At 33.8% G+C, this 15,485-nt stretch overlaps 3 protein-coding genes across 15 annotated transcripts; 1 reads left to right on the top strand and 2 right to left on the bottom strand.

The window, feature by feature from the left end:
- Positions 1-2,267: 2,267 nt before the first annotated feature.
- LOC111212200 (dof zinc finger protein DOF4.4-like) lies at positions 2,268-4,183 on the bottom strand. Its single transcript, XM_022713644.2, has one exon. It carries the CDS (start codon positions 3,799-3,801, stop codon positions 3,130-3,132), a length of 672 nt encoding a protein of 223 aa, XP_022569365.2. The 5' UTR covers positions 3,802-4,183; the 3' UTR covers positions 2,268-3,129.
- Positions 4,184-6,339: 2,156 nt separating this feature from the next.
- On the bottom strand, positions 6,340-12,159 carry LOC111212199 (dof zinc finger protein DOF4.4-like). Of its 13 annotated transcripts, none has more exons than XM_048745578.1 (5): positions 10,559-12,157; positions 10,316-10,456; positions 10,029-10,055; positions 9,827-9,927; positions 6,340-9,580 (listed from the first exon to the last, which is right to left on the bottom strand). In XM_048745578.1, the coding sequence occupies exon 5, from the start codon at positions 7,215-7,217 to the stop codon at positions 6,483-6,485; it is 735 nt and encodes a 244-aa protein (XP_048601535.1). In that variant the 5' UTR covers positions 7,218-9,580; positions 9,827-9,927; positions 10,029-10,055; positions 10,316-10,456; positions 10,559-12,157; the 3' UTR covers positions 6,340-6,482. The 13 variants fall into 13 exon arrangements, with proteins under 13 accessions (XP_048601535.1, XP_048601533.1, XP_048601531.1 ...); XM_048745576.1 differs by having other exon boundaries at positions 6,340-9,572; positions 9,827-9,913; positions 10,559-12,154; XM_048745574.1 differs by having other exon boundaries at positions 9,827-9,913; positions 10,559-12,150.
- On the top strand, positions 12,131-15,175 carry LOC111212201. The gene is made up of 6 exons (XM_022713645.2): positions 12,131-12,868; positions 13,057-13,719; positions 13,814-13,825; positions 13,935-14,278; positions 14,346-14,427; positions 14,495-15,175. The coding sequence occupies exons 1-6, from the start codon at positions 12,131-12,133 to the stop codon at positions 15,173-15,175; spliced, it is 2,520 nt and encodes an 839-aa protein (XP_022569366.2).
- The last annotated feature ends 310 nt before the right edge of the window (positions 15,176-15,485 follow it).

Raw genomic sequence — 15,485 nt, 5'->3', positions numbered from 1 at the left:
AGAAGTCAATCAAGTATGTTGTCTTAAGCTGGTATGGAGAGTTCTGTCTGCTCATTCGCTTTGGGTGAATTGGGTAAAAATTTATCTCATTCGAAAAGGGTCTATATGGACGATAAAGGATAGCACGCATAATGGCTCTTGGATGTGGAGGAAAATTTTGAAAAGCAGAGAGCAAGCAAAACAATTCTACAGGGTTGAAGTGGGTAATGGCAGGAGAACTTCTTTTTGGCATGAAACTTGGAGCTCGCTGGGGTGTATGAAGGATATTGTGCGTGATGGAAGCTATATTGACATGGGTATATCCATTAATGCAACAGTGGAGGAATGTAGAAATCATAGAAGAAGGCATCACAGAGTGTCTATGCTCAATAGGATTGAGCTGGAGATAGAGAAGTTTAAAGGAACTTGGACTCAAGCTGATGATGTCTCAATGTGGAAAAATGGGAAAGGTAAATTCAAGAGTAGTTTCTCTACAAAGGAAACTTGGATTAACATTAGAGAAAATCATATCTTGTGTGACTGGTATAAAGCTGTTTGGTTCAAGCATGCGACACCTAAATATGCTTTTGTCACTTGGATTGCTATGCGTGGAAGATTGGCAACAGGGGAGAGAATGAAATGCTGGAATACTAATGGCGATGTATCCTGCAGTTTCTGCAATGAGCCCTTGGAGACTCTAACGCACCTGTTCTTTGAATGCTCATACTCTTCACAGGTATGGGAAGCTCTCATGAAGGGGGTTATGTATGATCATTACACAGACTGCTGGGGAAGGATTACTCGACTTATAACTGACTCGGGTTGGGGTAAAGTTAAACTCTTCACTGTGAGATATGCCCTTCAGTTAACAATTCATACACTTTGGAGGGAGAGGAATAAGAGGAGACATGGGGAATCTGCTGTTACCGCACCAGTTTTGATCAAGAGATTGGATAAGGCTATGAGAAATCAGTTTACTGTTATCCGTAGGAGGGGTGATAGAGACTATGAAGATGGTATGATCATGTGGTTTGAGTCAAGAGAGTTGGGATAGAAGCTTATTTTTTATCCTTAGTATTTTTATATTTTCAAAAACATGATATGAAAAGTTGTAAAAGGTATTTTTTCTTTTGAATTAAATTTAACATTCAATTCAAAAAAAAAAAAAAAAATATAAAACAAAGAGAATATTCAAATTATATTGAAACATTATAATAGTAAGAATCAGAAAAGCTGAAACCTCAACATGATCATTTACGTCGGCCATGCCTTAGACCATCTCCAATGTATTCATCTATTTTTTTTTCTAAAATAAAGGAATTTCATAATAGAGATGGATTTGTCTCCAATGTATTTTTCTATTTTCTCTCCTAAAAAGAATATTCTTGATATATTCTTTTCTAAGTTTACAAATAATATTTTTTATTTGTGAAAGTTAAAAACCAGCCCAATTTATTTTAGTATTTTATAAAATTATGACATTATTTACACTAAATATTTCTCTACAAACTATTATGAAAATAAAAAATATAATTATATTTATATAAATAATATATTTCACTAAAAAAATATTTTCGGTTATAATTGTTTAAGTAAAAAGTTAAAGGATCATTTTGTAAAAACAAATAGAGAAAGTGACATGGCAAAAATATAGTTTCTCATTGGCCGATTATTTTCGCCTACGTGGACACTCTATCTGAGGTTTATATCCTCCAGTTTTAATTAAAATCTGTAATATTTAAAAGTTATTACTTTAGAAAACTGTCATTTAGTATATAAATTTAATCAATTACACAGTAATTTACATAATTTAATTGGCCACACAATATCCAATAAGTATAAAGTTACATTTAAATATAAAAACAATTTATATAGTGAAACAAAAAATACTTTTAAACCATTATATTATAAAGCAAAGAGAATATTCAAATTATATTGAACCATTATAATTGTAAGAATCAGAAAAGCTGAAATCTCAACGTCTATTATTTACGTCGGCCATGGTCTAACGATTATTTACGTCGGCCATGCCTTAGACCATCTCCAATGTATTCCTCTATTTTTTCTCTAAAATAGAAGAATTTCATAATAGAGATGAATTTATCTCCGATGTATTTTTCTATTTTCTCTCCTGTAAAAGAATATTCTTGATATATTCTTTTCTAAGTTTACAAATAATACTTTTTATTTGTGAAAGTTGAAAACCAACTCAATTTAGTTTAGTATTTTATAAAATTATGATATTATTTACACTAAATATTTCTTTACAAACTATTATGTAAATAAAAAATATAATTATATTTATATAAATAATATATTTCACTAAAAAAATATTTTCGGTTATAATTGTTTAAGTAAAAAGTAAAGGATCATTTTGTAAAAACAAATAGAGAAGGTGACATGACAAAAATATAGTTTCTCATTGACCGATATTTTCCCTTACGTGGACACTCTATCTAAGGCTTATATCCTCATTTTATTACTTGTTTGATAGTCATATAGAATATTGATACGTAAATGATTCAATATCTACGAAGTCATTAGAAAAAAGAAGAAAAACTGGAATTAAATGTATAAGGAAATTAAATTATATCTGCCAAAAAGGTCTTTCATAGTTACAAGAGTATCCAAATTTTTTAAAAACTAACTAAGTGGCATGAATGAGCTTCACTTATATTATATCGAAATTACATGAGTTTCATTTATATTGGACTATTAGAGATATATATATATAAGGCCATAAGATTAAGATTGTGAAGCCTGTAAAACATACAAAAATTTTGCATGTTAGCTAACGATCCTGAAAAGTAGTTTACGATCGGGTCAACATTTCACTTACAAGTTTTTTGTTTTGTTTTTGACTAAAACGCATTCGCATATGATATCAAGACTTACGAGACAGATTGCAAATTAACGAAATGATCACGACTAGATAATTATATAAAAAGATCAGACAAACATCTTATGTCTGGATCTTTTTGGACACAAATATGAAACTTTCATAACTAAGAAAAAAACCCAACACAAAAATATAAAAACTGAAACATTATTAGCTTAAGAATAAGAAAAACGGGAATAACGGTTGATACTGAAGGTCCAAATGATAGGAGGGTCCTAAACACGCACTTGTTTCTGCTTCCGTTCAGGTTATCAGTGCTTGGATATATGTCTCTTGCCTCCACTCGTACTAGCATTGTGGTTCATGTTTGTAGTGTTGTTGAAGCTCTGGTTCCACATGTTTGGATCCTCTTGATCAGAGCTCACAACAACAGATCCACCAGTTAATTGTTTTACCAAAGGGTTTCCAATCAAATCACTGGATCCAGCGTCGTAATAACCTTGTTGGAGTGATACATCAGTGATATGTAAGGCCTCCATTGGTGGAAAACTTCCAAATGGAGGCACATTTGTTACCATATCACCATGACACTCAGGCAAAGAACCGAAATGGTTCCCACCAACAACAGCAGCAGAAGAAGAAGAAGAACCAACAAACTCGTTGGTTTCTTGATCATGTAATAAAGGTTGGTGATGATTAACCTGTTGGTTCTCAACAGAAATCACCTGAGAAAAAGAAGGCTGGTCTAACCTGTTACGTTTGATTTTACGGCCACTTCCACCAATCGGTACGTTCCTTAATGTCCCACCATGAGTCCAGTATCTACGACAGTTCCTGCATTTATAGCGAGGTTGAGACGCGCTATAGTTGTTGTAGTAACAGAACTTGGTGTTGTCTGAGTTACACCTTGGACACACTCGCGCTGGAGGCTTCTCTTCATTCACTTGGTTGTCATCTTCAACAAAAAGACCAGAGTAATCCATATCTCTCTAAATACAAGTCTTAAATTATATGATAATGGTTGTTGTTGGTTTGATTTTTTTGAGGGTGTCTACTTATATAGGCTATTAGGGCGTGAAAAATGAAGACGAGATACGTTTCGGGTTTAGAAGAGTGAGATTATAAGAACAACGTGTCAAAAGTTGTGTAACAATAAAATCAGAAGATCTGTACACACCATAATCCTTAGGGTGCCTAGTTTTTTTTTTTGCTAAATTTAGGGTGCCTAGTTAAAAACCAAGACTCTCTTATTCTTAACTCTTGTCCTTATATGATTAATGGAGAATCAAGAAGATGTGGCTAAATGAGTCGTGAGTCGTATTCACATAAACAAAATCTGGAGACATTGAGTGAATAGTGACAATTTAAAACAGAACTATTAGTATGTGTAAACTGTAAACATATATATGTATATATATATATATATATATATATATATATATATATGATTTATTGTATTTAACATGTATAAAACTGGTGAGGATATAACGTATTAGGCAATAACACCAATAAAAAAAGAATTAAGCCATAACATGATTTTTAAATCAATTAATATATTTTCTGAGAATTGAAAATCAATTAATTAAATCATTTTCTGAAATTTGAGAAAACTACCTGGGTAAAAAAACTTTACTACAGATTAATTCAATAATGATTTGTTGAGAAATATAATGCATATTAAGAGTTTTCTTTATGTGTAGGTTTCAACCTCGACCAGATTTTATGTAATTATAAATCTAAAACATTTATAAAAGCTACGAAATAAGCAAACAATGTTAGTCTGGTCCGGTATAGAATAACTTATAATCATGGAATCAACTCGATTATCAGTATCATGTTTGAATTCAGTTAGAAATTAAGTTATTACTGATGCCGTTTTCATGGAAAATTCGTTAATCATTAGTACTATTCTCTTGATTAAAAAATCTGCTAAATTTTCTTTAAAAAAACTAAATGTGTTAACAAGTGTTTTTATAGTCTCATTAAAAACATATTATCAATATATATATATATATATATATATCTATATATATATATTTGATTATTTAATAGCAATATTTAACATAACAAATTGCAACCACAAAATAAAATTATTTAACTAAAAGTGGCAAACTCTTAGATTAATAAAATTTAATAGATATTTAATATATATATATATATATATATATATATATATATAAGAAATTCATCATGTGTTTCATACATCTAAGTTTTATTTTGTAAGTATTAGATAAATTATATGAATATATAAACTATTTGAAAAATAAAAGTTTTGTAAGATAAAAATTATGTAATATACAATTTCAATTAAAGAAAATATATCAAAAAGGTATCAAATAAAAAAATTAATAGAGACTTTTATAATATATAAATTAACAAAAATATAAAATTTGAATTTTTCAAAAATAAATTATTTAATTAAAAATCAATAATTTCTCTAATCCTAACAAAACGAAAAATGATTTTTCTATATATTTAAAATTGTATAAGAAGAATTGGTTTTTCAAGCAAAATATGTACATGTATATATTGCTTTATGGAATATAAAAAAATATTACAAAATTTAGAATATAATATCTATAAAATAAATTTAAATTTTGAAATTTTAAAAAGATAAATAAACAAAAATAGTGAATACAAAGAAGTCAAAACAGAACAAAAAACATTTAAATGTAATAGATACCGAAATAAATACTGATAATGAGAAAGTTCGTACATAATGCGAAAATAAGTTTTCTTAAAGAGCGAGAGATATGTTACAAGATTCCCCTACTTAATAGTTAATACAGGTAGAAAAAGTGGTATAAATTGTAAAGACATTAGTTGACAATACTTATCAAAGTATCAATGCCGAGAAGACATGAAATGAAACTCGACTATAAGAGTAAAGTTTGTATGGTTGACCACACCAAAGAAAAATGTTCATATATCGAGTAACCTATTTTAAAACATCTCCAAAAATCACTTTATAACTTAAAAACAGGAAAAGTAAAAGGGAAGAACAGAAACTCAAAATTCTATTTTTATAAATTGTAGATGAACAAAAGAAATACAAAGTACTACAGTACCCATACCATTTGAAAGAGTTGGCGCCACAACATAGCCGTTATTCTGTTATCATATTAAATAAAAATGATTTACAAATTAGGAGCTCAATAGTGAAACTCTAAACGGTCACAAAATCATTTATCCCTACACTGCTTAATTGAATTTTAAGACCATCGAACAACAAAACTTTTGTGCTTAGGCATAATTTAAAATACAAGTTTAATATTTAAAAACATAGAATATACAAGTTTAATATTTCAGACGGTCACAAAATACAAGTTTAATTCTCAGACATAACCATAGATTAACCTTATATTAATGCTTCTCACATTATGTGCTTAGGCGTAATTTAAAAACATAGAATATACTAAAACAGAGCAATACATAAAACACTTGAAAACACATAGATGATTAACTATTTATTTTATAAAAAGACCAGACATATAACTTATGTCTGATCTTAAGTAAACAAAGATGCAAACTTTTAGACTATATAAGATTGAAATAAAAGACCCAACAGAACTGATAAAACAAGAAGACCCAACAGAAAACATAAAAGAAAAACTGAACCATTATTAGCTTAATAAAAAGAGATAACGGGTAAAACGGTTATGAATCAAGGACCATACTTCTCCAAGTGATAGGAGGAACTAAACACACACTTGTTCCTGTCTTTGTTGTTGTCGGTCATGTGATCAGTGCCTGGATATCCTCTGCTTCCACTAGTGCTGGTATTATGATTCATGTTGATGCTGTTGTTGAAGCTTTGGTTTCGATTGTTTGGATCCTCTTGATTCATGCGATAACTGTTATAGTTATCAACATGTCCACCGATTGATTGGTTCATCAAAGGATTACCAACCAAATCATTGAATCCAACACCGTAATAACCTTGGTTAAACGTAACATCAAAGAGATCAAAGCGATCCATTGGTGGAATACTTTGAATTGGAAGCACCATTTCACCATGAATTTCAGGCGAAGAACTGAAATGGTTCCCAACAGCACCACCAAAAGTTCCAAGAAACTCGTTGGTTTCTTGAGCATGTAAGAAAGGTTGGTGATGATTAACCTGTTGGACAACAGAAAGTACCTGAGAAACAGATGGCTGATCTATACTTGTACGCTTGATTTTACGGGCCCTTCCACCAATTGGTATGTCCCTTAAAGCTCCACCATGGGTCCAGAATCGGCGACAGTTCCTGCAGTTGTAGCGAGGTTGAGACACACTGTAGTTGTTGTAGTAACAGAACTTGGTGTTGTCTGAGCTACACCTTGGACACAGTCGTGGTGGAGGCTTCTCTTCATTCACTTGATGGTCTCCCTTAACGATAACACTCAACTTATCCATTTCCCTCAAGAGCTCTACTAGGTTTTGTTGTTGTGATCTTTGGTGTTGTGAAGGGGGTTCTTATATAAATTCTTGGGGAGTGGAAACTGAAGAAGAGATACATTTTGTTTTTAAAAGACTGAGATTATGAGCAAAACGTGTCAGAGGTTGTGTATCAATAAAATCTGAAGATCTCTTCACACAATAAACCTTAAGCTAAGATTAGTCAAAAACCAAGGCTCTCTTACTCTTAATTCTTGGATGTATATGAAAATTAGAGAATCATAGTGTTATCAAATGAGTTGTCATATAAACAGAAAAATATCTATGAGGCATTGAGAGTATAATGGCAGTTAAAGTCAAAGCAATCGTAACTTGTAGGCGTTTATTACGAAGGAGAATATCTGCGAGCGTGAAAGCTCACGCGCAGTCTCATTGGCGAGGAATATAATATTTTCAATAGGAAAATCTTCACAAGATTTGTCATCTTTAAATAGATAAAAACGTTGAATAATACCCGGTATGAAAAAAAAAAGTAGTAAAACATTAATATGAAATCCCTATTTTTCGAAATCGACAAAACACTTAGACAATTTACTTTCTACGGATTTATTAGTGGATTTTTTGAGAGATCAGACTTAATTAACAGTTAAGTTGTGAGTTATTCCAAATACAATGTGTGTGAGTATTATGTGGGTTCATACATGTTTTACTGGCTCATCATAAGACTGTTGATGTAAAGATATGCTTAGGAGTTTCATGTATTAAATGTAGGATACGTCTTGTGAGAATAGACTGCAAAGCCAAATACCACGAGGCAAGAAAGTGTGTTTGTGAGAAACTAATTTATATATATGTATAGAATTGACCATATGAGAAATGGACACAATAGTGAGAACTAAAAGGCCTAGGTAGCGAGCAATAATGAGTATCCAGAAAGCAAGAGTCTCATAACAAAAAGGGTTTATATATCGAGTAATCTTATTTTTCAAGACAAACTTGGTAAACACGTTATCAAGCAACCTCTCTCCAAAACCACAATCACCTCCTCACCTCCATATATCACTATTTGAGGGGTGTAACAAATGTTCCTCTAATCTTAAAAAATATGGGGGCGGGGGATCTCAAATGTCAGAGTGTTGTAATATGCGGGAAAAAACAGATACACAAAGTTTATTATATTACTAGTGTTATTCCGGCGCTACGCGCCGGGTTTGTATATTTTATTTTTTAGATTTGTTAGCCTAATAAAAAATACCGAGTTTTTGGTTAGAATTCACTTTAAAATTTTGTATATTTTTTTTCCAAAACTTATTTTATAAAACAGGAGTGTTCTAATATTGGTAATTCAAATGGCGAGAAGATGTTTAACAGAAAGGAAACCGATTCATAATCTAAAACAAACAAAAAAATGCCGGAGGAAAAAGACATAATTAGTATAATCATTAACAGAAAAATATACGCTCAATATCTGTGATGCTTTAATTAAAAGATCAGCACATCATTTTAAACTAACTTCTTTTGTTGCTCAAGCATATAAGAAAATGCACCACATATTTGTGTTCAACGTTCTGATTTTTCCATCGTTGTGACATATAATAGGGAAAACTAAAGATTAGTTTAATGTCTCGTGATTAGAATATATAATTTTAAAGGAAAAACATATGTAACTAATAAGTCGGAGCTCCATACAAATAGTTTATAAGTTGGAAACACATGTCTCATCACAAAAGAAAGCAACAACAATTTTGTTCCACATCAAGCATCAGATGAGCAATTTTTGGTGTATTTCTCGAACCGGTAGACTAACATTTTATCTACTAATAGTGGATAGATGACCTTAAAAAGTGTTCATAGCATTGTCTCATAGACTCATACTGATCGAGCTTTACAATCAGCTGCACAGTCCTCGAGATATCCAAAATTTAACTGCTAAATTAGTAGCAGAACCGTTTGATAAGACATAAGCTACAAACTTTCAATAACAACTCTCAATCCTACCTTCAGATCTCGGTAATTTCTTATTCAATGTAAGAAGACGACTTGCAAAATAGAACCAGCGTACACTGGATAACCGAATCTGAATAAAAAAAAATCTACAAATCAAATATCACTTGAATATCTGTTGAACTCTCAATTGCGATCTAAGAACACCTCAAGACCTACGTTTTGCTTTGTTTATGATTACGACCCTCAGTCGGAATTCCCAAAGCCCTTCAGCACTCTTACTTATGATAACAACTCCTTTACTTATGATAAACAACTCCTAAACTGCAAATATTCCAAGAGAAAAGTCTTCTTCAAGCTACCAACTCATCTGCCAAGCTCGGACCTGTTGTTGACTTTCTCTGTTTAACTTCCTACAAAATGTTTTCCCTGCATCTCTTAAACAATCACGAAGTTTAAATCAATTTAGAATCTTGTAAACATACGAAATAATTAAGATAAGATATCAGTAAGACCGGAAGAAAAAAATTCAACCATATATTATTCATTTGTTTCTAAATCTCATGGTTCCAATATGTGAGTTAACTCTTGCACATAAAGAGAGGGTAAATACTAAATAGTCATGAAACTGGTATTCCAAATTCAGAGTGGCCAAGTACTCTCTTTATAGCTGATTTTACTACCTTGGTTGTCAACGCTACGCCGTCCATATGACATATCGATAAGTAATAAGCATATTCGTCACTGTAACTCCATTTCAACATGCGATTCTGTAATAAACCCACTAAAAAAATCTCACATTTGAACGGAAGAATAGAGGAATATGAAAAGGACTTGAAAAGTAAAGCTAGAAACGTATAATTATTGAATTTCTGAATTTTGTACCATAAGCTTCGTTCTATCTGTCGATCCCTGCGAATTTAAAAAAAAAGAAGAAGAAGAAATTAAATGAGAATGCAAGTTAGCAGAAGAATCAACACACTTTGATGGAACAGCGGCCCTAGCCCTCTTTAAGGTCTACAGTTCCAAACCAACCGACTGAAGCCATAGACGAAGGACTGTATTCACAATTACATAAATAAAGATTTCCTATTTGGTCCAAAACCAGTGTGCCCGTTACGATTAGTTGAAAATTCAAGGAGGTTAGGGTTCATAAGTTGGGATTTAATTACCTTTATCGTGAAGAAGATGAGGAAGCTTGCCTTTATCAAAGCGACGTTCTCAATCATAGAGCACAGCGTCGACGGCCCGATGATCAAGCACAATCTTTACTAAATTCCTATCATTGTCGACTAAATCATCGTATCCAATGCCTAATAATCTCAAGAAGAGATGAAACAAAAAAAAAAGAAAACAATGTAGCAAATACTTCACTGGGGATCTTGCAAATATATAGGAGAGCTTCCGCCCGTTACCGTGAAAGATGAAGAGGTCGATTCAATGCTAGATGGTGGGCAAGTGGTCAAATCACGTTAATGCACATATTTAAAGAGTACATAAATGAAAACCAGAGCTGCGGCAGAGTTCTATTACTGCGATGATGAAACTCTACACTGGGCCTGAATAATATGACTGCAGGACGGCCCAAACAGAGGACATTTTTCGGTTATAAACGTGAACAATATATGCTGGCCCATATAGGTTTTGTTAAAAATGGAAAAAAGAGTTGAAGAATGATGAGCTGACACGTGGTGCAATTTGCCCCTCCCTCTATGGTGACGTGGCGCAAGGAGGTGAGAGAAAACTCTAAATTATTATTATAGATGTTTAAAAATGTCTAGTATTATTTCAAATGGTTCGCGCCATTTGAAATAGTTATTAATTTATTATGTTATTCAAATTAAATTAAGGGAATGGTTTGCTAACTAAAAAAAAAAGCTAAAATGAGAAGTCAAAAATTAGAAACGGTCAATAAGTCAAAAAAAAAAAGAAATTAACCGAAGTACCAAATCCAACATCATAAGTGAATTTATGACGTTCGAAAAACAAAGGGAAAATTGGCAATATAGAACAAAACAACTATAGATTTGTCCCTTTAGTATTAAATCATAAATCTTTGTCCCTATAGAATAAACAATAGTGAATACCCTATTTTGTCATTTTCTTTAACATGTAGTTACCATAAAAAAAATTAATTTTATAAAAGGAATAAAAGTTTTATAAGAAAACACAATTGTATCGTCCTTCCTTCCTCGTCTCTGACTCTTTCTCAATTGAAGAAGATGCGATTTCGTTCGCCGTCGCCACCGTCTTGAGCTGGCCGTCTAAGTCTGTCGGAGAGGTTGAAATCGTCGTCCCATCTCTCCGTCGTCCTCCTTCTTTCATCGTCACATCTCTTCGTCTAACCTCTGTTATCTCCGCCGTCGTCACATCTCTTCGTCCTTCCTTCCTCGTCACATCTCTTCGTCTTTCCTTTGAAATCGTCGTCACGATTAGATTCACATTGTTCTTCTTTTGCTCTTGCTTCATCTCGGTTCCCAAAAATTGAAGGTTAGGGTTTGGAAATCCCCTTTATTATTTTTCTTTATTTTGTTCGTTTTATGGTTTTGCATGTAGTAGATAGAGATTGCTTTGATTGAAAACACAATTCGATTCACATTTACGGTTTTGATTTTTAGTTTGTGTTTGAGTTGATTGTAGTTTGTTGTTGAGTTCGATTCACGTTTTAAAACACAATTCGATTCGATTCACGTTTATAGTTCTCAATTCCTAATAGACTTGAAAAGGCTAATTAGTTTGACATGTAAATAGATAGATTTTACATGTTGTTAATGTGATCAGTTGATTTGGCTCTGTTTCTTTGCCGTGTTTGGACCATGCGTGTAGAGAAAAACACATATGCTAGTTGATTGTGATTGTTAGGTGCTATTTTTGAATGTCTAATAGTTTGATTGTGAGATTGAGTTATATTAACTTTGGAATTGTGTTTGTATGTCCTTAGAGGAATGGCTAGCGAGTTGAAGTTTATGATTTCATGTTTTATAGGAATGGCTTATCAGTTTCCAAAATGCATTCTTGAAGAAGGAGCTGAGACTCAGATTGATAAGATTAACAACACCTGTAGACGTACGATTCTTGAAACGGTGAAGGGTGTTCTCAAGGATGAGTATGAAGAAGTATTGAAAGACCCGGTCTTCGGTCCGATTCTTGCAATCGTAGAAAATAAGTTCATTTACTCCGGGAAGATTATTCACAGCTTCATATGCAAGCAGCTCAAGGTTTCCAAGCTCCACGAGTTGTGGTTTCTGTTCGCAAAGCGGCCTCTCAGGTTTTCTATGCAAGAATTTCATGCCGTGACTGGTTTGAAGTTCAAAGATGAACCGGAGATAGACTTCATTAACTGGAAGGATGATAAGGGGTTCTGGAGCCTCGTGCTGAAGCAAAATAGAAAGATTAACTTATTCAGTGTAAGGGATGAGCTTCTGAAAGAGTGTAAGGAGTGGACTTATGTGGACAGGGTGAGGCTAGTATATCTGTGTATTATACATGGATTCATCATGGCTAAGGATTGGAAAGTGTCTATCCCTCAAGAATACATCCGTTTGGTGATGGATTTTGAGAAGTTGAGGATGTATCCTTGGGGTCTTCGCGCGTATGATGAGCTGCTTGCATCAATATTCAGAGCAAGGAAAGATTTGCATCTGAAGAACAGTTACGTGTTGGATGGATTCTCATATGCGTTTCAGATATGGATTATGGAGGCAGTCCCAGACATTGGTACTAAGGTGGGTAAAAAGATTAAAAAAATATCACCAAAGCGAGATGTAGAAATTGGAAAGGAAGTGGAAAAGTATCCTACCAAGATATCAGTAGCTTAGAGTCACACTTCGATAAGGTAACTATCTTTCTTCTATGAATATTGAATTCTAAAATTTGAACAATTTATGTTTACTGATTTGTTTGTTCTTGGCAGGGAGAGCTGTTTCCCTTTATATCTAATACTGGGAACAATGATGTGGTTGATGATGCTGCGTTCATTAGGGAAGATGAGAAAAAGGATGAAAGAGTTGGCCGTATTGTTGCTCTGATGAATGCCAAACAAGACTGGAACCAATTCGCTTGGGAAGTTGAGGCTTTGCGTCGAAATGTGGAGCTTTCTGATTCAGAGGAACCGACTGTTGTTGCAGAGGAACCAATTGTTGTTACGAAAAGGGGCAAGCGCAAGCTTATTGATCCAGGTGTCGAGTCTCGAAAGAAACAACTGCTTTGTCAACGGGCGGCTGAGCATAACAGTGGTGTCTCCGGTGATCTGAAGACCTTCATTGAAGCTTTGTTCACCTCTTCTTTCAACTCTTTAAAGGAGCTGGTGCAAAAGGACATTCAAGAGCGTTTTGACAAGGTCCATAATGAGATGGCTCAACTCAAGGAAACGATGTCTCAAGTTACGGGTCCTTCACATACAGAGGGAAAAACCAGAGCATCTGAGATTTCGGGTCCTTCACAATCAGAGGGGAAAGACCAAGACAAATCATCACAGAGTCCGGGTCCTTCAGCAGCAAAGGGAAAAGCCAATGGCAAGGCAGCTGAGAGTTTGCCTCCTCCTGCGGTTCATCGTAGCCCTAGGCCAGTAAGAGAGGTAACAAAAAAATGAATCTTTTGTAATGTTCCATATCGGGTTTGAATCTTTTGTAATGTTCTGTTCTTTGTCTTTTGTTGTAATTGCTATGTAGTTTGACACGGCTGTAATGTGGTTGTATTTTGTTATGTGGCATAACAGTTGACTTGATTGTAATTTTATTTGTATGAAGTGAAAAACCCTTCTATTAATGTTATGCTTGGTTGTATGAACAGGATGTTCAAAATTCTGAAGACGACATGATGGATTTTTTGAAGAATTTGTCACAATCATCAAACATCAAAGTAGAAATGGAGACCCAAGAGTACTTACAAGATGCCATGGGAAACCTTTCTCAATCATCATATGTTAAAGGTTTCGATCCATCACAAAAACTCAATGGCGAAGAACCAGCTGAATGCGTTACTCCACTGACTTCATTTAAGCTTGCGGATTGGAGACCACCTACTCTCAAAGATATCGACTTACATGAGGATCGGGTGAACGATAGCGATTACTCACTAGTGTTTGTCCCTGAGGATTCATGGGCCAAACTGATTAAGTGGTCCTCAACTTCCATGTAAGTTTTATAATGTTTCTTCATGTTTTATAATTCAATCTTTCTACAACTGAATTTTGCATTGCAGGCAACTGAAAATTGGACCTTCTATGTTCACAAGTGAGTTAGCAGCACGTGTCATGGGACCTACAGAGTGGCTATTGAATAATGTGAGTTTTTAATTTGTTCATTCTTATTTTTTGCACACCGACTTACAATCTCTTATCAAATTTTCAGGAAATTGATGCTATGATGTACTTATTCACTGAGAGGACTTTCTTGCGACGATGGGAACCAACTAAAGTAGCATTCATGACCTGCATGTTCAGTAATCAAATGAAGAACTCTTTCGAAGAGTTTCGGAAGGACAAGAAGAAATTCAAAGTATCAGAACTGCTTCACCAGTACGGCATTGGTGAACTTCCAGCACACGGACGAACAAGACTAATGTGGGATCTTGACGTTACACGCATGTATGTGCCTCTAAATGTTGGTAAACACTGGATCTCTATGTGTGTCAACTTTGTTTCTCGTTCAATAGAGGTCTTTGACTGTGAGGGATTGAAATACAACAAGGAAGTGGAGCCATTTGCCATTCTCATCCCTAGAATTGTCAAAGCTGTTCAGTCTTCAAAGAATCGGCAGCAAGTGAAGGTCAAGCAATATACTGTCAGTTACGCCCCAATGCCCTACTTACTAAACAAGAGTAGCAGTGATTGTGGAGTATATGCCTTGAAGCACATTGAATGTCATCTTCTAGGCTTGGACTTCTCCTTGGTGAATCACAACAACATTCGAGAAGCGCGCCAAAAGATTGCTTACGACCTATGGGAAGCCGCCAATGATCCTGTGCTTATTTCGAGAATGGCACAATACACTCCTCCAAAGACGATTACAAATCCTCTTGTGGAACTTTAATGAAGTTATTTCGATTATGACTTGTTAAGGAAGTAGCTTGTTATTTGACTCTCTTATTTGACTCTTGTAGTTGACTCTTGTAGTTACTCTTTATTTTTAGTTTATTTGAAACTTTTGTGACAATATCAATTCCTAACTATACCCTAAATGAGTGGTATGAGATGACAATCCTAATCAACCCCTAAAGATACCCTAAAGTTAAAAAATCGATTTCAACTACTATCTAAACCCTAAATGACAGTAAAGTAAAACAAACCAATTAAACCTCTATTTCATATATGACACTATAGTAAGACAAACCATTTCAACC

This window comes from Brassica napus, chromosome C1 (assembly GCF_020379485.1).
Source record: "Brassica napus cultivar Da-Ae chromosome C1, Da-Ae, whole genome shotgun sequence".
Lineage (NCBI taxonomy): Eukaryota > Viridiplantae > Streptophyta > Magnoliopsida > Brassicales > Brassicaceae > Brassica > Brassica napus.
This window is presented reverse-complemented; position numbering and strand designations above follow the sequence as displayed.

Coding starts and splice junctions, on each gene's coding strand:
- LOC111212200 (XM_022713644.2), bottom strand. CDS start 3,801: ATGGATTACTCTGGTCTTTTTGTTGAAGATGACAACCAAGTGAATGAA.
- LOC111212199 (XM_048745579.1), bottom strand. CDS start 7,217: ATGGATAAGTTGAGTGTTATCGTTAAGGGAGACCATCAAGTGAATGAA.
- LOC111212201 (XM_022713645.2), top strand. CDS start 12,131: ATGGCTTATCAGTTTCCAAAATGCATTCTTGAAGAAGGAGCTGAGACT. Junction 12,869..13,056: donor TCCCAGACATTGGTACTAAG/GTGGGTAAAAAG, acceptor TGTTCTTGGCAG/GGAGAGCTGTTTCCCTTTAT. Junction 14,428..14,494: donor CAGAGTGGCTATTGAATAAT/GTGAGTTTTTAA, acceptor TCAAATTTTCAG/GAAATTGATGCTATGATGTA.